This window comes from Primulina huaijiensis, chromosome 3, assembly GCF_012295235.1.
Source record: "Primulina huaijiensis isolate GDHJ02 chromosome 3, ASM1229523v2, whole genome shotgun sequence".
In the NCBI taxonomy this organism is placed as follows: Eukaryota; Viridiplantae; Streptophyta; class Magnoliopsida; order Lamiales; family Gesneriaceae; genus Primulina; species Primulina huaijiensis.
Window position 1 is genome coordinate 29,480,286 of NC_133308.1, and position 24,091 is coordinate 29,504,376.

Here is a 24,091-nt window from a genome sequence, read left to right on the forward strand (position 1 = left end):
AAACTATATTGTTCTTGGTGATAGTTTTTTGCACAAAAATTGTTCTTGTTGGAGAAATCTCCTTACGTGTGTATGAAATAATATTGGGTGATCCGTATCTATCTCTCATATCAATAATAGCTGCAAACCTGAGCAAACACCTCAAGAATTGAGGTGACTATATCTAGTACGACATAATGTACTAAAGAATTTTTCGAAGTGCAACGATTTGTTCAAGTAATCCAAGTCAATCTTGCATGTCTAAGAAAGTATATTGTGGATGGAGAACCTTCACCAAAAAATTCTCAAGCAGGCGAAACATGCCGAATAGTTTATTTCATTTCTAACCATGTGAGTGAGGAGGAAAGATGCACATCCAATGTGAAAATAGATGACGATATCGGTGCAATTAAGGACTAAAATCATGTAGTTGGTAACTAAATCCATATGTGGCTCGTGTTTGTTCTATGCACAATATGCAGCATGATGATACAATTGTTCATGGAGTGTCTAAAGTGAGTATTGGAAGTAACATGTTGGAGCACCATATCATCTAAACTCATGTAAATACTCGTGGCCTGTTGATAATAAACAAAGAAATAAAGTAAAATATAGGAGTTTATTACCACCGTAGACTATCAGAAAATGTTAGATACCAAATTTTTGAAAAAAAATTCATATTAAAAATAACTCAAACAACAGAGGTCATAATTATAATAAGAAGAATGCATCATGCAATCTGAGAAAATACTTGTATGATCGGGGATCACCGGCCACAAGGTCAAGGAACTAGCCATATCCTCGAGGATCATGGGCTATGAGATCCCATCATAATGATATGGGATCATGGACTATAATTCGAAAGATGAACCACTTTTCAAGATCGTCTTACACATATTTGACGGATCAACAATATAGTGAAAGATTGTTGGATTTTAAGCCAACGTTAGAAGACCATGTTTCCCAAGATCAATGAACCAGCAATGCCCCAAATGTTTTGTATTATTATTGGTTTCAAAATGGAATATTTTTTTTAAAAAAATATTTTTTTATGGGGTTATTAAATTTTCATTATATATATAAAAAAATATTTTTTATGGGGTTATTAAATTTTCATTATATATATATGTAGAGAGAATATTGTAAAGGCACCATGAATTACGATTATTATTATGTAATGATAATTCTACCCCTTTTTTGTTTGTTCAGCCGGTTGTCGGCATTTACGAAATCAGAAATATGGACCCCAAATGACAATTGTATTTCTATTCAGAATCTAGTAGAGCACAAGATATCACCACGCAGGCGAATGCTATTGATGAAATAAACTGCTCGAGACGATTTCATCAGATCCATCATCAACCCCACACAGTGAGTTTATCATGATAATCAATTATTTTTGTTGATTGGCTGCGGATGAGTTTTCACATACACTTCTGCTCTCTCTCTCTCTCTCTCTCTCTCTCTCTCTCTCTCTAAATGTGGAGCAGATCAAACAAACTATTTCTAACCCAAAACAAATATGGCAACCTTATCTATGATTTCGTAGGGTTGTGCTGATGGGTTCGTGTGTTTCGGTGCACAGGGAGCCGGAATCTGCCATGAGACTCCGCCTCTCATTCGGCTCCAAGAATGACAAGGTATTCATCCCCGATACGGTCAACGCCGGCGATCGCGCCGTCGCTGTGGTGCCAAGCAACTCTCAGTGGTCGCGCTCCGGTATTGTGATCATTTTCATGATTTCCTTTTCGTCTTATAATTTCATCATAGGCGTTTTTGTAGTTATATGCATAAAGCTTGCTGTGATGGCCTACCTTGTCTCCAGTTTGTTCTTTTCCACGACTACCGATTCGCCATTAAATTTCTTTTCTACACAATATATCTATATACTGTACTGTACTGTACTGTACCAAGATTTGATTTTGATTTCTTGTCCACTGCGTTTATGATGTACGTCTTATGAAGTTTTTATGATTATTATATCTTATCTTATTAAAAGAATGAGAATTCCGAAATGCTTTGACCGTTGTAGAATGGACTTGTATAATCAGTGAAAGTTGTAGTTTTGAAAATCACACCTTCGATTTGTATGTCCTGGTTGGTTTTTGTTTGTTTTTTGTGTGAAGATTTGCTATCAACTTGTTGGTGAGTGAACTATCGCGGTCATTCGAATTTTATTTCATCATGTGGCTTAGGCTGAGATTCATGATAATATGAACAATTAATGTAGGAATCCGACAAATCCCCCACCTTACTTTGTCTAAATTTGAAATATATTGTGGCTTACAAGTTACAGCACTGAGTTTTATAAGATGACCTTTAAATCTTGCGTTAAATTTTGCACACGATGCTTGGAAGGTCTGTATCTCCCCTTCTTCTTATGGCTTATATTTTTTCGTTTACAAATAAGTTCTTGAATCCATTATCTGTGATTTGTGTTTTACTTTTAAGCATTTCCTGTCATTTACCAAACTAAAGGCTGAGTGACCCCTAACAAGAGACTCCCTAAACCTAACACTTGTCATTTTACGGACAAGGCCATTGTTGTCGATGTTAAAGGCTCTGCAAAGTTTGTCTCCCATCCAATGGGGCCTTTCAACAAATAATTTATTGGAATTGATGAATGCGGTTATATTTCTTTGGCGAAGTTACTTGTTTCTTTTAATTTCTGATGATTGCCACACTATGAGAAGAAGGGGCAGGATATTGTGGTAGCAGACAATAGTGAGCTAGTTGTTGTTCCTCTTCTGACATGTTTTGAACATTTCTCATTGATATTATTGGTACATTGATGGAAAAAGACTGTGTTGTTAAACATTGCTTCCATGTGATTCCCAGGGCACTCTGTGTGTTCTTGTACGTTTGATGAAAAGTTCATAAAGTTATTTGAAAAGGTTGCGAGTTTGTTTTCTTCTATTGTGGACAATGAAGCCATCTGGATGCCAATTTTACACAGTTTGAGTTCTGGCTTAAAAAAGGCTTACATTTAGAACTCACTGGCTTCTGGTCTCCGCTGCAATCTGATGTATAACGTTTAACGAATTGATTTATGATATGATGTGGGATGGTTCTGATTTTTATGCAGGTAGTAAAGAGGAAGCCTTCTTTGACTCTCAACCTTGGTTAGATTCAGATGGTGAAGATGACTTCCTCAGTGTTAATGGTGGTAAGAAAAAAAAACCAACAGCATTGTATTTTGCGAACAAAATTTGACCTTCAGCTTCCACCGTCCTCCCCATGGCCCCAACTAGAATTCTGTCTTCGTGGCAAAATCAATTACTTTTCATGAAACTAACCCTGCATAATGGTACCTTTTCTTTGCAGATTTCACCCCTTTTCGGGGGAATACTCCAGTTCACCCCAGCTTCTCAGTCGGTAACCCAAGAGTAAATGATTCACTCGTTGTGGAAGGAACTCTTGATTCCATACATACGCCATCTAGTCCGGATAAGAAAAACAGACTTTCTGATCTGTTTAAAGAGAGTTTACATGCTGACCAGTACGTTGATCAAGAAAATACGGCAGGGGGCGAAAATGCGGTTCCTGCAAATGTCGAAACTAGGGTGACTAATGTAGTCCTCCAATATCCAAAATCTACAAATGGGACCCCTCATCTCTCTGGAGCTAACTCTAGGGGCAGTAGTGAAAGAACTCCCAATGGATTGTTTGAAGCAGACAACAACTCAGTTAAGTCCGCACAATGTTGCCTTCCAAGGTTGCTTTCAAGTCTTAGCTTCAATGAAAGCAGAAAGAGGATGAGCCCTGGCCGGAATCTTGGCTCATAGATATTGGCTTCTATCTAAAATTTGTCACCATGTTTATGGTGAGACAGATTCCCTTCACTTTTGAGAATGTATCTAAATGTAAAAAATGAGAAATATGTTTAAGAATGCTAGAACCTCGCAAAACTAAAGTCTTGTGTGACCCTGGAATCAATATAAGTACAAGAGAACCTTGTCATAGTTCACTAATATTTCTCGTGGTCTGCCTTTTTTGGTAGGCTGGCCAAAGGACATCAAGTGCGTGTGCACATTCTTTCTCGTCGCGTCATCCGGGACAGTTTAAATTAATGTGAGTGTGCACATTCCTTGTTGCACGAGAATAAATATCTTGATGTAACACAGTGAACCAACTGTTTGTTTTGATCGATTGGTCAATGAGCAATGCAGAAGGGTAATGCCATCTTGTTGGGATACTTTTGAGTTCCAACAAATATCACTGAAGATAATTAATCGTATGAAATATATATAGTTAATAAGTCAGTCACCTATGACCGACGAATATTTGTTGGAAGTTGATTTCAAAATGGATTTATATAATAAAATTCCATGATTAATGATTGAAATAAATATTCAATCATACAGCAGCAAACACTTTGTTGATGTCTAAAACTTTTCCTTTTAAAATTTTCCAAATGAAAATTGAAAAATCATTTTTTAAAAAAGATACACCCTATAAAGAAATTTCTAGTAAATTAAAGAAGAAATTCAAAATGGAAATTGGGCCTTTGCTTAATTTGAGGCCCACCCGATTTGAGCAGAAACCCAAATACTCGCAGGCTCAAATGTGTCCTGATCGTTGAAGAAAAGAAGTAGATGAAAAGCTAAAGCGGCTCGGCTCCAATGGCTGCTATTCGGCGCAGATGTGGCTTTGGAGAAGGGCGATTTCGGCTCGGACTGATCGGAGTCCTCGACTCATGTAAACATTACCCCGTAGACGAGGCCTTCAGTCTCCGTAAAGCAGCTTCTAAACTTGGATTGGCCCGGCGATCCCTGATTCTAATCGGTACAAAATATGCTTGCCAAATTGACATAATGTTTGAAACTATAAGTTTGTTTGAAGATCTTTTGAGTCCTATCTGTTATTGTGGATGTAAATTTGATTTGAAATTGCGTGTTGATGTGATCTTGGATATCTATTGAGCTGTAAATGGAGATATATTTTGATTGTTCGATTTCTTTGCTCTTGTTTTAATCGATTTTTCTGCTTTTGCATCTTACAATGTTGTGAACTTTGGAATTTGGGGAAGAAACAACTATGAAAATGTTTGGTTCTGAAGGAAAACACCAAGTAAATGCTTGGAAATATTTTGTAGTTTGTACTTTTTCACTTGCTAAAATTCGATGCAATTTAGCCTATGAAGTAATAGATATCATCCAACAGAAAATGAATATACAAATATTTTTGTTTATCATATGGAGCAATATTTGCACAAACTCAGATTGTTGTTTTTTGTCGCCCTTCGTTATCCTTTATTAATTTGTGCAACGTTAATTCATTATTACGGGCATTGGACATTCTTTCGTAATTGTACCTAGCTGGCTTTGATTTATAAATTTTTGTTCCTTGCTGGTAAATTATGTTGATATGCATCTTACATACATCAGTCTAGCATTTGAACATGCAGGAAAGAGTCCAGACTACATACTCATTAAGGATTGACTTTAAGCCTTACCTCTTTGCTTTGGTTATGCATGAGCTGACGTGACATATTCAGGATTAGGTACCTTGATGTGTGTTATTTGCAGATGATATTGTCTTGATAGAAGAAATTAAAGAATGTGTAAATAAAAAATTAGATAGATGACATGAAACTTTTGAGGGTAAATGTTTTAGAATTAGCCGCGCAAAAAAGAATATTTAGTTTGTAACTTTGGTCTTGAATCTACACGAATGAGTAGCTCAATTGAGATTGACGGTCGAGAAGTCCCAAAGTGTTAAGCTTTTCGCTGTTTCTATTACCCAAAAGACTGGACATTCGAGATGATATAGACCCTATGATTAAAGCCGGGTAGATGAAATGGAGGATGGCATTAGGAGTCTTGTGCGTTAGAAGGACGCTTGCGAGATTGAAAGGAAAATGTTATAAGACTATAGTCCGACCAGCTGTGTTTTATGGCTCAGAGTGTTGAGCCGCTAAAGAACTACATATGCATAAGATGACGGTAGCAATAATGCGTATGTTAAGATGGATGTGTGGCAAAAAGCGCGAGGATAAAATCATGAATGAAATGATTATGAGCTATTTGGATATAGCTCCATGGAGGATATGATTAGGGTTATAACGTCTAACATGGTTTGGTCATGTGAAGAGGAGACAAAAAACGACCCCAATCTAACATATCTTATATTGGCAGGTAAATTAAATGTGTAGAAGGAGGATTAGCCATTGAAAACTTGGTTAAATGTGGTTAAGAAGGATGTCTTTGATCTTGGTTTAATAGATGACATGCTGGAAAGTTGCTTAGTTTGGAAAACTAATATCCGTGTAGCCGACCCGCAACTAACGGGAATGCGCCATGATGATGATGATATATTTCTTCCTCTTCTCCTTATCTTATTGTTGTTGGTGTTCCCCAATAACCAAAACCAAAAACTCAGCACAAATTAAATTTTTCGATTCATTAAATTTTTTTTAATTCATAGAAATTGACCGTACATAGAAACATGTATGAGTAGAAGTATAACTTGTAATGTCTATCGTGGATGGTGCAAAGGACTTGTCCTAATGTGACTGTAACTGTAAACTTTGCTGCTACACACGATCTACCAAAATCAAGTTCATCGACCGAAATAATCTACCGCAAACAGATGTCATCAGACAATATTTGAGATATACAAACTAGATATTTGATATCATCTAAAAAAAACAAAGTCAAACCGATGTATAGTATGTGTAAAATATGAAGAGCGAGGTGGATGGATCGATTGCCAAAATTTTATCCTTTCCAAAAAGTGGCGTGCAGGATAAGGGAGAAAGAATTAAAAAAAAAATTGATTTTAATTTTGAGCTTTAGTTGATTTAATTAAGGTTTTATGAGTATAAGCAGTCTATGCTTTTAACTTGATTTAGAATTCTTTCCTAAATAGGTAACTGGATGTACTCCAATAAAATATTTCATACCAATCAAAGTCCAGAAAAGTAAGTCGAAATTATTTCATGACTAGTGCAATGAGCTTATCATTACGTTGTCCATATAATCAATTCTATTTTCGAGACCCCTAAAAAATTGAATCTTTCCAAAAGTGGAAATTGTATTGTGACCCTTAATATTTTAGATGTATACTAGACATCGGATAACAACTTTTTCTTAATTTAGATTCGAACTCATTTGTTATTTTGTGAATACTGCCCACATGCCCATGTCGATCAGTTAAACTCATTTAATTATCGAAACATAGGCAACAAATGTAATTTTCCAGAAAGGGTAGTTTTTCCTGCCTATCTTTTTTCCTTTGTGTGAACAAGTATGTGAACAAAACATCTTTCAATTTCTGATGTGTGAAAATGAGTTTGTGAACAGGACAACTTTTAAAGATGGAGATTGAGGTAGCGTTCCATTACGCCCCCTCTCTCTAGAGTACAAGATTGCATGAACATTGAAAGAAGATCAACGATGACCCTATCCTAAAGGAGAATGCTAAACAGAACCTGCTAAAGCAACTCCTATAAGAGGACTGAGAATAACTCTGTTGAGAGACCTTTACTTATTCTTGAATCACGCACATGATATGTTTAGATTGCTAGTGTTGGACCTAAAATAACTGTGAAAAAATGGACATCACATTGGTTAACATGGATTATCACTTGTTACGAACAAAGATGATGAATCACATAAAGAAGTGCCTTGAAAAGCAAAAATTAAAGAAAACTGACTAACTAATTTAGCTAACTCGTCAAGGATCTAACTAAAAATTGACTTCTTATATTTAATAACAATCAAATAATGAAATGGTTAACTATATCAATCAAATAAATAAATCGATTACCTATCTCCTTTTTTTGTCCGAGCTTCCATCTCCTTTGTCTGTCGTGTCTCCGTTTTACATCATTTCCATCACTTTCTGTTGAAATAATTGTGTTCCTTTTATCTCCTGACGTTTGATATTGATCATTTCCTTCTTGAATTGTTCATTAGATGCCATCTCTTCTTTTTTCAGCTTCAACAGTTGGTCTAACTTCTTCTCGGTGTTACTCTCAGTGTTCGACTCGATCTTGACTCGACATACAAGACGATGGGTGTTTAAAAGTGGTGAGGCCGTGACTTCCATCATCTCGTATGTCGAGTCGAAGACTGACAATAATGGGCTTCACGAAGTTGAAAGTGAATATAGTTCCTATTTTAATTCAAGTGAAACACGGTTGGGCCCATCCACACTATTAGGGTAAGTTCCGTACTTGTTGGTTAGGACATAGCTAAACCCTGTATGGTGCCTAATCTTCTGTAGGATTGTTGAAAGAAGAAAAATAAATTTTAAAAGAAAGAAGTGAGAAAGGCAAATTATATTCATTTTCAGTGTAAAGGTAAGGTTTTTGTTCCAGATATTACTTGTTTTAGAGAGCTTAGATCCCAATGACACCTTTTCTGCGACCCAAGTTTTCAATTTCTTTTTTTGTTTTGTTTTATTTGTCTTATTTGAAATTGGAAAAAACTATTTTTTTGGGAAATTAATGTTGAAGGAACGCCAGGCCTTTTTTGCTCAATTTCTAAACTCATTCATCTTTTTATGCATCTCATTCACAACAAATTTTTATTGTTCTTTATTTCAGGGCGGTTCAAAATAGATGGCACTTACATACACTAACTGTTTTCAACTTCCGAGAATTCCTATGAAATGTCATCTTTCTGTTTCTCCTATGGGAACACGAAGCCCAGCCTCCTGGATGTATACTTGCCTTAAAACTTAGGATCCAGCCTTTCACGGAGAAGCCAAGGTGAGATGATGACGACATTTGGATTAGATTGTTATCTGTGAATTTACATTGAGCTTATGCTTGTGATTTTTTAGCTTGATCTTGACTTGAGGTAGTTTTTGTGCTTGAATTTAACTTAATAAAGATGAACAATTGAGCATATATTCAGAGCTTGCTTACTTTGAATAAATAGATAGTCATTTTACAAGCATTTTATGCGGTTTGGACACGAACCAGAAGTAGTTTTAATTATCTTAAAGCTAGTGGTCACTTGACGTATTCCGAGTTTTAGCAGTTGTTAACAATTTCCACATGATCATCAATTTTTTGATTAATAATCTTACAATCACTTCCATCACTAGTAAGAAGATCTAATATGCCTGTGGGACAGGTATTGTTCAATTGTTCCAGTATGGTATTTTGCCAAGTCTTGTAAAGATTAATAGTATAATGCAATATCTAAGGCTTATTTATTGTTGTTTGTTTCATTTTGTTCTAACTAGTCCTGTGTAGGTTAGTCCGTTGCTGGATAGAATCAAATGGGATGACAGGTTTGGTGGTGGCAATAGCTCAAAATGTTGATACCTGAGCTGTATTGCAAGGGTTTGCTGACAGGGAGGCACTTTTAGCGACCATTACCTCCAGAAAGGCTTTTATAGCAGGTCAAGATCAACTTTGTGGAGAAAGGGAGAAACCTCAATGAATTTCATCAATGTCTGTGATATCTTTCTTGACTGTGATCGTGATTCTGTAAGTTCCCATTATTTTTCAGGTGATTGAATCTTTGTAGGAGAATATGAGTTGTCCTTGTTATTGTTTGAATGAGAGTTTGATTAATCTACCAGATTATTTATCTTGGAAAACCTGATGGGCCAACTTGCCACACTGGATCTGAGACTTGCTATTATACATCGGTTGACGAAGTTCTGAATGATCCAAAGGTAACAATCAAACTTCATGATGAGTTTCTTATTTATTCAAACTAGAATTAGTTTAGTTTTGTATCTTGTTGGATCATTATGAGAAAGTTGACAAGTACATTATCATATATTTCTCTTTTGGCAGGTTGATTGTAATAAACTTGCATTAACGACTCTGTACTCTTTAGAATCAACTATATGCAAACGAAAAGAAGAAATATCTTCAAGTTTTGACGGCAAACCATCCTGGACCAAGCGCTTACTTCTTGATAACAAGTTACTGTGCTCGAAAATCAGGTTGGGTTTTCTTTGTTTTGCAGATGTTTATTTACAAATAAATTCGGGTTCTAATCTGTGTATTTATTGTTCATAATTATACAAAATTTAAAACTCAGAGTAACAACCTCAATTGATCTCTATTCCTTGTTGATTGTTTCAATTTATATTTATTGATCTCTTTACATAGAGATTATTTTCTTTGAGCTTTGTTTCATTTTGTTCTAACTAGTTCTGTGTAGGTTAGTCAACTTGTACTTGATGCATTTACAGGAGAGTGGTATACAAGTTTCTTGAATGAAATGAGTGGTCTGTAAGCTGGTTAAAAGATTTCGCTAAGATTGTTCCAATGCTTTTGTTACAGAGAGGAGGCAAATGAGCTATGTCGGACACTGGAGGAAAACGAGGATCCATCGAGGACAGCATCTGAGATGGCAGACGTTCTGTATCATTCCATGGTTTTGCTTGCTCAAAAAGGAGTAAAAGTTGAAGACGCTCTTCAAGTACTCAGACTGCGATTTGCACAATCAGGCATTGAAGAGAAGAGCAGTCGCAACTCATAGAGTCATAGTGCTGAATGATAGTTGAGATTTTACCACTTCTTATGAACAACATCGAACGAAGAAATACATTGCGGTTGTTTCTTGGTTAAAGATGGCTGAGTTGAAGCGAAGGTAATTTGACAGCGGCATGTTGCTACTGTGAATTTTGTGCTAGGTGTAACTTCGTTAGTTGCGTTGTGAATGAATTATTACTTGGAGTAAGCATATGAACTTTTGGGATATCAGTAGTCACTGTCCTTATTCGGCGGTGACGAATTTTAATGCAGCTCGTTAATTCGCAATTATCGTGACAATCCAAATTTATCAAGATATTCCAATTTAGCACATACTCTATGCTGTGATTTCATCCCCGAAATGTTTTCCACCGCACAAAATATAGTCAAAATTACCACTCTTTTATATTTTTTTCTTGATATACATTTTTTATTTATATAATAATAATATTTTATTGTTCATGGTTATACAAAATTTAAAACTCAGAGTAACAACCACATCGACTGGCCATACTTCACTTAAAGTTGCATGATTGTAAAGCGATCAACCAGTTCTCATCTTACAAACAGCTGAATGTATGTAAAAATATACCTCGTGTACCTGTCACGCAACCAAGCTCAACTGTCCGAGATGAGTCGCGGACAAGAATTTATTTACATTCTTGGACATAGCAACAAAAGAAACAACCAGTCGATCCATTTCCTTGAAAACAAATCTTGATCAAAACAAGTTATGAAGTATGATGATTTGAATTACATGTATACATGAACACCTGCAGTCTTCATTACCTGGCAAACTGGACAGATATCAGAAAGTCCTTCACAATCTGTACAGAGGCACAAATGTCTGCAAGGCAGTAACAAGATCGAAACTTCTTTACTTTTGCATGACCTGCATATTAGCCGACCAGTTTGACAACCTCGATTTTCCAAGCCACTGATGATTTGTCCATGATTTGTGCCTGAAACTGCATCGTCTACTTCACTGTCCCCTGAGCCTTCATGAGCTCGAGACATGCCTTGTGCCATGAGTTGCTCGATGTTGTTCTTCAGAATGTTGATCACTGATTCGTTGTACTTTGCTTGATAATGCCACGACTGAGCTTCAGTAGAAACTTGCTTTATTTTGTCAGCTAACTCTTTGTTCTTATGATTTACGTTCTCAATTTCAAGCGCCTTCTCATGTAGTTTTCTGTTGACTCCTTTTTCTAGTGTGTTCAACAAAGAAACCGTGTGCCGATGATTCAACTCTCTTACACCCTTCAGAATATTCTCTTCCTATACATAGAGACACAGTCAGAGGTTGAGAACATAAGAAGTGCTGGTGTACGGCGGCAGGGCCATAGGTTTAGCGTGGGAGTAAAACTAAAATGAAAAAATTTAGTATGCCAAATCTCATTTTATACACATGGTATATTTGATTATGTATAGAAAATACACCACCCTCGGACTCCAACACTGTCAATGTATAAAACTGAAGGAAGTTGTTTTAACCCCATGAAGGATGTACGCGATATTATGATACCTGAAGTTTAATATATCGACCAAATTCTTCTGTCTGCCGATCCATGTCCATTTTAAGGTTATTACCAATAGATAGGATGCCAGAGGAAACTGAGGAATTTTGCTCCTCTTTCTCGCAAGAAAGCCTGAGGCCAGTGGATACAAGATTAGGATTTGGTGGAGTACCGACGTTGGCAACTTTTTCTGGACTATAACTCTTGTTCAAAGATATGGGACGCTTCTGCCGTGTACAAATGAGATCTTCTTCCCTAACTCTTTTGATGGCACCATTATTCAAGGACCCATGCTCGTGGACAGATGGAGCTGAAACAGAAGTTAATTATTGTTATCTAAAACAAATTATCATCAAGAATCAAGAAGGGTAGTTTCAAGAACGACGATGTCGTTTGTAATATATAATCCTAGAAAAAATGTAAATAAAATTGAAAATACCCCTGCAACTATCCCAAAAATTATGATTTTCATTTTTCACACAAGTTTTTTGAGATCAGTTTTGCCTTTTGGCTGTGCCAATGTGTTCTTCCATCTGCTCCAGTGCCATATATGCATCATTGGTGTCTGAATCTCGACTACGCAATCAGAAGCTACGGTGAAGTGGCTCTTGAATCAATACAGCTTTGCAAAAACCAAGAACCAATTAACCTCCTAAAATCTAGTTGGTGCTTCGCCTCTTTCTAGGTTGATCCTTCTGTAGAACTTCAAATAAGCATTTTCAGGGACGCAAAAAACACTGTAGCCGGCTAACGAATTTTACATCTGAAGTTTCAGAAACTTGATGGCAGTTTGTCAAAAGAGCACACAGCCTACGTCATAATTTATGTCAACACGGGTATAACACATGCTGAAAAGTAAAAGAAGGATAGTCTAGCGTAATAACAGTCTACACAAATGGTGTGTTCCCCAGAGATCTGAGAAAAATTTTTGTCACGAAAACACAAGCTGCATCTAAGCTGATCGAACAAGGGGAAGAACTTCTAATTTAACTACAATTTCTTAAACAAGTATAAAAATGACCTCACCATGTCCAAATAACTGAAGCTGAGGCAATGTATTATTATCAAATGGGAGGCGATTTTCCCCCAAAAATGCAGGAATAGCCGTATTCTCATTAGCTCCGCCTCCTCCAAACATCTTCCTGAAATCATGCAATATTGTATGAGATTCAAGAACTTTCATAGACATTCCTGATGACCTTAGAAAATTGAATGTAGCTTGGATATTACTAAAGAACACACTCTTTCATAAAAGCAGTGACGCCGATAATCTCGATTCAATTGATGCAGCAAACACTACAAATCCACACAGGACGGGTAATCAATCAATAAATCGCAGAATTAACGCTAGGTAGATACAAACAGTACCACAAATATGCAAGGAAATGATTTTCACAACCTTTTGTTTTCTTTAGTTCCTAAATCATCAATGAATTCGACGATCATCGTACAAAAATAAAGCTCACATCAATCGTTCATATACCTATCTCAAGAATCCCACAAGGAAAAAATCCCACAAAACAACAATCTACAAAATCAAACTCCAAACCAAAACATCACAAATAAAAGATCAAGACACTCACAACTCAGATGAATAAAAAAAACCATTAAATAAAGAAAAGAAACAATAACTCACCAAGATCGGCTCAGATTTAGAGAAACCCAATACAAAGAGCCTGTCTTTTTTAAAAAAATTTAAAAACAATAATCTTTGCCGTTATGATTTCAAGGGAAATGGGCAAAAGGGATGGTGGAAACAGCTGTAATAATGAAAGAGAGAGAAGTGAATAGAAATGAGAGGGAAAAGAATAATAATGGCGAGAATAATGAAAGTGGATGGTGGTGGTGGAAGAGTTGTAGTTGTTGTTTCGGTTAAGAAAAACGATTCCATTCGTTGGTATTGAAAGGAGAGTGAGAAGAGGACTAATCTTTGTTGTTGAAGAAATGTTCTTCGCCATTTTTTTGGCCTAAAATTCTTGTTTCTTTCACACTTCTCTCTCTCTCTCTAATCTTCTTTGTTTTTTTCCTTGCTTTCACTTTACCATTCATTCTTCATGTGACTGTTTGGTGCCTCTCTTTTCGTTTTCCATAACCAGTAATTCTTTTTTCCTTTCATTTGGCCTCCATAAATCTACCTTTTGCATCAAGAAATAAAAAATTAATTTGGAGAGATTGTCAAAAAATTTCATTCAAATTTGAAAATTTTGGATGGTAATGTGGTATCTTGTTTGATTTTTAGTTTCAAGATTAGACTTTGAATTATTTTTTTATAATCTGATCGACTATATCTGAGACGAATATTCTATTTGATTCATTCATAAAAAAATATTAAAAAAAATATTTTTTTTTGCTGTTTTAGTTTTTAATTTTTTCGAAGTTTAACTTTATAGTAGTTTTTAAACAATATATATTGCATTGATTTTACTAAGTCATTTTAAAAAAAAATTGTATTATGGGTAGTTGACAATTGACATAATCTAATGCAGCAAACAAAAGGACCAAGAAAAGCAATCCCCTCAATAAAGACATGTTTGATTGTTGCATCTTGTCTCCCTTGTTGGCTTGAATTTATTTCTATTTAAATTCATTTAATAAAATCTATATCTTTTACNCAAAACTTATACACCGAATTTCTAGGATTATATTAAATATGTCATAAAATTAAAATATTTCATATTAATTAAATTTTAACATTTGATCGCACCAATCTTTGAATGCAAACCTTCATGTGCATGGGAAACGACGACAAAAGATTCAGACCAAAATTTTCAAATCACGTTCTGTTTCCCAACAGAAGAACTGTTAGCCGATCATGTTTTGATTCGATTGTCTGCTCTTAGAAACAGAACACGACTCATGCATGAATGGGAAGAAACAAAGGACGAGAATAAGAAAAGGGAATTACCCTTCGAATGATTTTGCCGCCGACCCTTTAGAAAAATCAAGAAACTTACAAAAGAACTTCGATCCAATGCATTTGATTGGTTTCGTTTTTCGTCATCGTTGCTTGGTTTTCTCGATCGTTTTAATCTTTTTCTTCTTCCCTGCCTCCTATTCTGATCCACGAATCGTGTTAGCAGGTTTTTCGTGCAGAACCTTTCAAATTTCCGGAAATAGAAATCTCAGAAGGAATTACATGCATGCTATGCAAGCTTTAAATGATCTTAGTAACTTTGATTACTTTGGAATGCGATCAGTTTTATCCCCAGAACCACAGATTTATAGTATATTTCAATGCCATAACGATCTGTCACCACAAGATTGCCACATTTGTTTCGATGAGGCAAAGAAAAAGCTCACTGATTGTCTTCCTGCAATTGGAGGCTCCATTTTCTTGGAAGGTTGCTTTCTCCGGTACGAGCAGTACAATTTCTTTAATGAAACAAACGAGAAAATTGATCATTTGGAGCCCCTCTGTCATAATCCGACGGATATTACGAGCGATAAGTACATGAAGATGGAATTCGCTAACAAAGTTCATCAAGCAGTGACAGAGGTGACAGAATTTGCTGGATCGACGAAAGGGTTCGGAGCATCCGAGGGAAAGAGTGGACTACTGGGTGTATATGCTTTAGGACAGTGTTTGGAAAACTTGGACCACAAAAATTGTACAGAGTGTTTGTCTGATGCTGGTGCAGAGATTGATAAGTGTTTGCCCGGAGCTGAAGGGCATGTCATGAATGCTGGTTGCTACTTGAGATATTCAACCAGGAAGTTCTTCGGGGATGCTGCATTAGCGGCCCAAAATGAAAAGGGTAGGGAAAATAAATTTCTTATTAGTTTTCCCTTTCCAATTCACGCTTATTTCCATTTTCTATCATATCCCTATCCTTGGACCTGTTTAAACTATCGATTTTATACATACATACAAGCCGGTTTCGCCGACATTCTTGAACTGTTGTGCAATTCTTGAATTTTTTTTCAACATTCTTGAGCTAAATAATTATTAGATTACTCAACACGTAGTAAAATATGTTTTTGGCTCGTTTGATTTTGTCAGTTTTGCTTGATTTTATCATTTTATATAGACCTCTAACTTGTTCGATACCTATTTACCAGAACAAGTAGATCATAACAATGTTGCAGTTCTTGTATTTACCATGCTGTCAATCGTCATACTACTTTTTTCTGGACTCGGAGCGTTTATAGGGTGTCAAATATACGCAAGAAATAAACAAGGTGAAATCACGAAGCGACGGGTTTCTTTTGTTATCTACATTTTGTATAGCTTTTTTTGTGATGTTTCATTCAATTCTAAATAGAACATAGGAAAGTTTCTCGACTCCCATCTTCTATAAGATCGTCAGAACTGAACTTCAAGTACGAGATTCTTGAAAAGGCCACGGATTTCTTCCATCCGACCAATAAATTAGGCCAAGGTGGAGCTGGTTCTGTGTACAAGGGGTTGCTTTCTGATGGGACGGCAGTTGCTGTCAAAAGACTTTTCTTCAATTCTCGGCAATGGGCGGATGAATTCTTCAATGAGGTCCATTCAGTAAGTGGGATTCAGCACAAAAATCTCGTGAGACTTCTCGGTTGCAGCATTGAAGGACCTGAAAGTCTTCTTGTTTATGAATTTGTACCAAACAAAAATCTTGATCAGATGCTTTTTGGTATGATCAGTTCCAACATCTTTTCAACCATATTCCGTCATGGCATTATGAGTCTCATTTGCTGAAATTCTTGTACAAACCAATTAACTGATTGTGTGGGTGCCTTATGAGACATTTTGCTAGTCAAGCATTGGATTATAATGGACTATTCTAGCAATTTCTTTATCGTTTAAAAAATACTATTCTAGTAACTTTGGCTAATTATTTTTGTAAAGCCAGTATAAATGCAACCGCTTGCTACTGGAGTATCCCGCTAGCAAGGGCCTGAAATGTGACACCATTCATATGATGTTATGATCAGACACTAAATTAGTTTTTACTTGCCAACTGACAGATAGGAAAACTTTCCAACTCTTGAGCTGGGATCAGAGATTCAATATCATACTGGGAATAGCTGAGGGGATTGCGCATCTTCACGAAGGTTGTAAAGTAAAGATCATTCACAGAGATATAAAAAGCAGTAATATACTTGTGGACAATACCCTTACGCCAAAGGTAGCTGATTTTGGTCTTGCTCGCAGTGTTGCTCATAATAAAACTCATATAAGCACCGGAGTTGCTGGTACTGTGTAAGTTTTAGCCTTCCATTCTCTTGAGAAAATACGAAAATCCACCCCAGTAGATTATGAGCAAAGTTCAAATAAAAAATGGTTTGTATTTCTTTGGCTGCAGAGGTTACTTGGCCCCTGAATATCTGGTGCAAGGATGTTTAACAGAGAAAGCGGATATATATGCTTTTGGAGTGCTGGCTATAGAAATTGCATGTGGCAGAAAGAACAGCATATTCGCGCACGATTCAGGCTCGATTTTACAGTGTGTAAGCCTCATATCCCACTATAGATTTTTCTACCTTTGATGTCCGGAAAAAAGGTTGGTTTCCTGAGCTTCAAATAAAGTGAAAATCAGATAAAATCTTAGATAAGCTAAATCGTAACTCATGCTCAGGTGTGGAAAAATTACAAGTCCAAAACAATTACTGAAGCAATTGACAGCAAACTGAGAGGCGAATTTCAAGAATCAGAGGCCTCCCGAGTACTTCAAATCGGGCTTTTGTGTACACAAACTCGTAGATCACTACGCCCATCGATGTCTGAAGTGGTTCAGATGCTAAAAACTGATGACGCTGTAGTGCCTTCGCCGCAGCAACGGCCATTTCAGAATTCGAGTATGCTGTCTTCGGATGGCACAACCAAATCTCTGGAGATGAATAGCTCATCTTCGAATCGCCATTCGACTGTAGATATCAAATCTAGCATGACAAATACTCAGTCCAACAAGACTCCGTCTTGGGACATGGAAATGTCTAAGCAAACGTAGTCTAGAATCATACAACAGCAGATCAAGAATGTACTCGTCTCCGAGCATTATGCGAGACCAACATAACTGCAGGCTAACAGGCACTACAGTATTGTCGCGTTTAATATAATATATGTATATCATAAAATTATTTTTCAAATAATTGATTTACTTTTGATTTTATTATAAATTTTAAAAATAAATGCTTGATTTAGTTAAAACATGTTGTATTTAAAATTATGTAACCAGTTGAGGACAAAAATAATTGATTTAATTTTGATTTTATTATAAATTAAAAAAATAAATACTTGATTTACATAAAACATGTTGTATTTCAAATAATTGATTTACTTTTGTTTTTATTATTATTTTATATTTACATACAAGTTTATACAATTATTATATAAAAGTTGTGGGAGATAATTTTTATGAATAGTGGTTAATAAAATTCAAATAAGTACATCATATGAATAACAGTCGGCTAATTTCATTTATAAATGTTTTTGTTTAAGAAGAAAAATTAACTTAAAAGAATTTATCTATAATATATAGTTTATGACTCCTGTGAGATCATAAAACAACTATTAATGAAATATTCAATACAAATTCAAACAGATCAGAGAGTATGTTTATGTAAATTAAAATTATAAACCATTCAAATTCTTTCTTCCCCCCAGAAAACTTTATGCATGGGAAGTATCTGAGGAAGAAAATAACAAAATATCTGGATATTCATGCCAAATTCAACAAATTAAGAAAATTTGACTCCCAAAAATTCAAATATTTTGTGGGGTTGTATGCAACATGTAAGAAGTTTAGGGTGCTTAAATGCAACTATCTCACATACATGCAATATTTATAGGGAGAATACCTTAAAACAACTATTTTTTTTTAAAAAAATCTCTTCTATGTGACCTTTTTAGCATTTTTTTTTTCACAACACAAAACAATTACGATGATTTAAAAAATAAAAATAAAAAACCTCGAACACGAAACGAAGAAATGACAAGATTTATGGCCCATAACACCCGCAACCAAATAAAAGCACACTCTTATATGCCTGAAAAAGTATGACTCTCGGAAAGAACATAGGAATCAACTAATTGCCAAAAGGGAGACACAAAAAAAGGACGAGTAATGAAGCGAACAAGATATAGCAGAAAAAGTAATAACCAAAAAAGAAAAATAAAAAAAGTGAAGGGATTCTCTTTGATGGCTTGAAGAAATAAAAAAAATGGATCCCAACTGTCCAAATAATACTTCTAGGTCTACAATCAAGAAAAGGTAACAACATACTTAAAAACGATTTTTCAAAAAAGACTTGAAAAGATTAAAAAAACTTATGAATATAAACAATCACCACGGAAAACTCTTTTTTTCGTTTTATAATGATAATGATAATGTAAGAGTCTCAAACATAACCAAATATTAAAATGATAAATTCAATAATGACAAAACCGATGCTACCAGTTCAAACAGCAAAGTTCCCCCATCATGTACGAATTCCTTTGTTGAGATTCACCATCCGAGTTGAGGCATCAATGTTGCCACCCCTGGCAGTTGCTCCGGTCTGATTCATCCTCCCCCCATCATGATGCCGGGAGCTCTGGTAACCACTTATTCGAGTATAATCCTTCGTGTAACCACCACCGACACCTCTGCCACCAGCATTATATCCTGTCCTCCCAACACTGCTACCTTGCCTGCCGTGAGTAAAAGTAAAGTCCTGCCACCTGCTACCACCACCTGAAGCAGCCGCTGCAGCATAATCTTGTCCATCTTTGCGCCTAAGAGGGAGACCCTCTAATCCACCACCACCAATCCGTGCCTCGATTGCTCTCTCATTTGTTTCTGCAAGAATTGTGAGTTTCTCGGTCAATTGGAACGCTAGAGCCTGTAGTCTCGTGTGTTCAACGTCATGGAAAACGATGCAGCGTGTAGGCTGGTCCCAACTAGCATGAAGCTCCTCATTGATCATCATTTTGCTCACAATACCATGTGTTTGTGAATCGGAGAGGTCAAACATTTTAGCCAGGTGGTCAAGACTGAGAGAATCGTAGGAGGATGAGTAGGTAAAAAGGTAGGTCCTCAAAGCCTCTTCCTTGATTTTAGCCTTCAGCATCTCAAGAACATCATCTTTGTTGCGAAGAAGTTTCCAAACATCGAGAGAGTTGATAACATCAAAGGCCTTCTCAAAATCACCCTGCCTTAGGGCCCTTGTAGCAGCCATTACATGATCCCTGACATTTTCAGGAGGCCCAATGAAAGTTTGTCTCTCGCTCCCTTCAAGCAACCTGCGGAAAGTCTTGCTTATGACCTTGCGTTTGGCATCATGCACATTGGCTGCCATGTTAGGCACTTCCATCAACATGGCACAACTCAGATGGACAGCTTCAAGAAGCTCAAGATTAATATGCATGTGGTACGGCATCTGACGCCTCCTCTCCAGACGCTCCTGCAGATAATATTAACATGTGAGCCACATCTAAAAAACCAAATGAAAAAACCAAGCAAAGAAAACTTATTCAGAAGTAACAAATCACAGGAATATAAGCAGTTGATGTTTCCATCTTTTGGGATGTATGGAAAGAAATGTTTCGTTGAATATAATTAAATACATAAATTTTAAACTAGTTATAACGTTCAAGCCCGTTGGCAGCTAAAAAATTATCATTATCTTGAGCATATTAAACATCCATAAGAACCACAAAAAACATATTACACGAATTAAAAAAAGTTATAAATAACAAACGTTACCTGTTCTGGCGTCTTCTCGTGATATCTACTCTGGGAAAAACCTTGTGCCAGCAATTCCTTCACTCTGCCAGCAGAATACAACTCTGAGAGACAACTGTGGGATTCAGTAATAAACCCCACCCTGAATGAACATAGACCAAGCTGTGCCATCGCTCTGTTGAACAGTATTTGGGTCGAAATATCCATGTGTTGTACATTTTCCTGCAAATGACTCATAAGCAACAAGTCACGGGAAGTCGAAAACTCATCCAAGATGGCGTGATGATAAATGTCGCAAAGCATCGCACGAGCTTTAGTCCGCTCATCACCATATTTGTAAATGAGTGACACAAGGACATCCATCAATGCCCTGCTGTTCTCGGGAAAAATAGATCTGCGAGGAACTATCTCAGGAGTTGCAACAAACGATGATAGACCCTTGCTTTCCTCAGCTTTAGCTTCCTCTCCAGATTCTACTCCATTATCTGACTGCTCAGCCAATTTCCTCATTGCTTCGTATACCTCTTGTGGCTTATAGTATATGAGCTCAACCCGTTTCAGAGCTACCTTCGAGGCACCCTTAAAATCTCCAATATGTTCAAGATATTCTTGCACATTCTGAGCCAGAACTAGGAATGTGGGTTCATCCCTAAGCCTCTCAATATACTCACGGGTATGTGGATCGATCACTTGAAGTGACTTAAAAAATTCTAAGTCTACCCTTTCAAGGAAGGCAACCAAATTTCCCCAAATCCTGATTTCACCATTAAAATCTGCTCCTTTTTGGGTCTCATTCTCCTCAGGCTCCACCGTGTCCCCTACAACAATATTTGGATACTGGGTCAAAATATCAAGAATGGCAAACATATTCCGCACACATTGTTTCCACACATTAATAGGCATGTGACCACTGAGGCTCGTATTAACATCAAACTGTGCCGAGACAACGCTGAAGAAAATCTCAAGCTTCTGGGCAGGAGTCTTGGCAACCCTCGTTAAGAAAGTGAGCTGTTCAATCAACTCAATTCTTCCAGTCCCCTTTTTACCCCTAGCAGCGACTATCTCCTTAAACTTCTTGTTTACGGTGTCCCATGTTATTTGGCTAGGGTCCTTGAATTGCTTGTCCATCAACCTATCTTTCTTGCTCAACATCTTCTCCCAGCCTAGTCCACTCTCAGCAGCCTCCTTTCCCAAATCTTCTTCATCCTCAGTCTCTTCAGATTCCAGAGTTCCGGGGTCCTCATCAAAGTCATCGTCCTCATCTTCATCCTCGTCATCATCTTCAGGTTCTTGCTCATCCTCGACCTTTTCCTCAAAAAGTTCTGGCTGCTCCCTACACTTGGCAATAGTTTCCTCATACAGCTTATTGTTCTTTTTCAACTTCTGCTTCATGGAATTCAAGGCCTTCGCATTGCTGCTACTCATTTTCTTTTTTGCCTCCTTATTTGCCAAGGCCTGATTCAAGAAATCCTCCAACATTACAAGGGCTTTTATATAAAGATTTGGAACCCGATCCGACTCTGTTACCCTCATGACCTTTCCCAATTGCTTATTGATCTTGTCAAAACTTTCTTGCAAGCTGACCCAGTCATTAATTTTCATGGCATTTTTCATTTGATCAACAGTGGCAGTCATCTCATCGAATCGCTTGTCCTTGGCAGCCCGGACAACTCTCTTCTGCCCATCAGAATCATCAGAATCACTTTCATTCACATAGTAATATCTTTTCGCAGCAGTTTCTGGAGCTGTCTCCACAGGTCCAGTTTCTTCTTCTTGCTCATCATAATCGCTCTCTTCCTCGGTTTCACTGTCACCCTAACATCCCCAAAAAAAAACAGCATAAGTGTTTGGCAAAAAACAAACCACATTCAAAAGAAAATGTAAATTGGTATAAGCTGGCGCACACATATACAGTAAACCTATCTACAAAAGCGTCAGGAAGCTTCTCATCAAATATTGCACATATCCAGGATAAAAAGAACAATGGGTTATCAAATAATCACACCAAAAACCATTCTGTTTAAAAGCTCAAAGATTACAGACCCACACGCAGTCTAATCCAAACTTCTATAGAAACAAACCTGAGTCCAAAATTTTGACGCCATCGTCTCCAACTGGGAATTGGTTTTTTTTTGGTCTCTTGTTGATCGAAATCTGAATCATCAGTACAAACAAATTTCAGACAACGTCAAATTAAATTTTGAATCTGACCCACATAATCGAATCAAAACTAACAATTTTCAAAAGTATCAAAGTAAAATAAGAAAGAAACAAGCCTGTTTCGCTGCTGAGGTCCTGATAAGAGTACCGCGGTGGTGATGAAATGAGAGGCTATCTGCGGCGGCGCTAACGAGGGTTTTGTCACAGTGGGAAAGGTAATTACCTATTCGATTCTTTTCAGGATGTATTGGGTACAAACCCTTCAGGCCCAAACTTAAAGGGTCCAATTGAATTGAGGAAATACTATCAAAATATCATAATTTTACCAATCTAAAAATAATATCTGTTGTGGAAAAGTAAAAATTTACGGTAAAAAGTAAAAATTTTTAATTCTCAAAATTATCACACTACACATTTTATAATATTTTTCTCTCAACTCAATTGTTATTTTCTTCACAAATGAGATATCTATTTATAGAAAATTTTTACAAATAATCCAAAAATAAATTACATCATTACCTTCATCATCACACACAAATTTCAATATTCAACACCTAATTTTACCTAATTTTCAACATTCAAATATTCAACATTCAAATATTCAATACACACATTTTAAATATTATTTTTCAACACTCCCCCTTGTGATGATGATCATAATGATTGTCTTCATTACGTGTTTTTATACTGCCTCATTAAAAACCTTACTAGGAAAACCCATTGGGATAAAAATCATAGTAAGGGAAAAAGAGTGCAGTCACGTAAACTCCCCCTCATGTTGACACGAACAATTCTTCACAAATTTCGTAGATTGCGCATCCCAATATTATATATGTGCTTTCTGAATATTGTCGTAGGAAGTGCCTTTGTGAAGAGATCTGATGAGTTTTCACTTGATTGAATGTGACGAACATCAATACATTTATTCTTCTCAAGCTCCTTGGTGAATGCGAAGAACTTAGGAGGAATATGTTTAGTTCTGTCGCTTTTTATGTATCCTTCTTTCATTTGAGCAACACATGCAGCATTATCTTCATATAGTATCACAGGCTTCTCGTCGAATGATAATCCGCATGAGATTTGGATATGTTGAGTCATTGATTTTAACCACACACATTCACGGCTTGCTTCATGTAGTGCAATAATCTCGGCATGATTTGATGAAGTTGTTACAAGTGTTTGTTTCTGTGAACGCCAAGAAATTGCAGTGCCTCCACGAGTAAATACATATCCAGTTTGAGAACGTGCTTTGTGTGGATCAGATAAGTATCCAGCATCGGCATAACCAATTATACTTGGATTAGCATCTTTTGAATACAAAAGTCCCAAGTCTGTCGTTCCTC

General features: G+C 36.5%; 5 protein-coding genes and 1 long non-coding RNA gene across 9 annotated transcripts; 3 read left to right on the forward strand and 3 right to left on the reverse strand.

The window, feature by feature from the left end:
- The first annotated feature begins 1,217 nt into the window (after window positions 1–1,217).
- LOC140974516 (uncharacterized protein At3g27210-like) lies at window positions 1,218–3,939 on the forward strand. The gene is made up of 4 exons (XM_073438004.1): window positions 1,218–1,350; window positions 1,529–1,698; window positions 3,065–3,145; window positions 3,304–3,939. The coding sequence occupies exons 2-4, from the start codon at window positions 1,539–1,541 to the stop codon at window positions 3,762–3,764; spliced, it is 702 nt and encodes a 233-aa protein (XP_073294105.1). The 5' UTR covers window positions 1,218–1,350; window positions 1,529–1,538; the 3' UTR covers window positions 3,765–3,939.
- A 607-nt stretch (window positions 3,940–4,546) lies between these two features.
- LOC140974518 (histidine biosynthesis bifunctional protein hisIE, chloroplastic) lies at window positions 4,547–10,557 on the forward strand. Its single transcript, XM_073438010.1, is given in 9 exon segments — window positions 4,547–4,764; window positions 7,921–8,284; window positions 8,531–8,695; window positions 9,188–9,222; window positions 9,224–9,321; window positions 9,324–9,424; window positions 9,520–9,615; window positions 9,740–9,891; window positions 10,235–10,557. Coding segments are annotated over 7 exon segments (831 nt in total). The 5' UTR covers window positions 4,547–4,764; window positions 7,921–8,284; window positions 8,531–8,545; the 3' UTR covers window positions 10,434–10,557.
- Window positions 6,748–7,927, reverse strand: LOC140974519 (uncharacterized). Its single transcript, XR_012174797.1, has 2 exons — window positions 7,516–7,927; window positions 6,748–7,472 (listed from the first exon to the last, which is right to left on the reverse strand). It is a non-coding gene; the product is annotated as an uncharacterized lncRNA (long non-coding RNA).
- Window positions 10,558–10,945: 388 nt separating the features above from the next.
- On the reverse strand, window positions 10,946–14,001 carry LOC140974517 (probable BOI-related E3 ubiquitin-protein ligase 3). Of its 4 annotated transcripts, none has more exons than XM_073438007.1 (5): window positions 13,580–14,001; window positions 13,174–13,239; window positions 12,970–13,085; window positions 11,952–12,253; window positions 10,946–11,704 (listed from the first exon to the last, which is right to left on the reverse strand). In XM_073438007.1, exons 3-5 carry the CDS (start codon window positions 13,079–13,081, stop codon window positions 11,180–11,182), a joined length of 939 nt encoding a protein of 312 aa, XP_073294108.1. In that variant the 5' UTR covers window positions 13,082–13,085; window positions 13,174–13,239; window positions 13,580–14,001; the 3' UTR covers window positions 10,946–11,179. The 4 variants fall into 4 exon arrangements, with proteins under 4 accessions (XP_073294108.1, XP_073294109.1, XP_073294107.1 ...); XM_073438008.1 differs by lacking the exon at window positions 13,580–14,001 and adding an exon at window positions 13,343–13,481; XM_073438006.1 differs by lacking the exon at window positions 13,174–13,239 and having other exon boundaries at window positions 13,580–14,000.
- A 678-nt stretch (window positions 14,002–14,679) lies between these two features.
- On the forward strand, window positions 14,680–17,964 carry LOC140972405 (cysteine-rich receptor-like protein kinase 1). Its single transcript, XM_073434843.1, has 6 exons — window positions 14,680–15,698; window positions 16,003–16,122; window positions 16,206–16,556; window positions 16,891–17,125; window positions 17,229–17,373; window positions 17,502–17,964. The coding sequence occupies exons 1-6, from the start codon at window positions 14,804–14,806 to the stop codon at window positions 17,871–17,873; spliced, it is 2,118 nt and encodes a 705-aa protein (XP_073290944.1). The 5' UTR covers window positions 14,680–14,803; the 3' UTR covers window positions 17,874–17,964.
- A 1,237-nt stretch (window positions 17,965–19,201) lies between these two features.
- LOC140974520 (eukaryotic translation initiation factor 3 subunit C-like) lies at window positions 19,202–23,020 on the reverse strand. The gene is made up of 4 exons (XM_073438011.1): window positions 22,865–23,020; window positions 22,670–22,742; window positions 20,610–22,403; window positions 19,202–20,307 (listed from the first exon to the last, which is right to left on the reverse strand). The coding sequence occupies exons 2-4, from the start codon at window positions 22,691–22,693 to the stop codon at window positions 19,345–19,347; spliced, it is 2,781 nt and encodes a 926-aa protein (XP_073294112.1). The 5' UTR covers window positions 22,694–22,742; window positions 22,865–23,020; the 3' UTR covers window positions 19,202–19,344.
- Window positions 23,021–24,091: the final 1,071 nt, after the last annotated feature.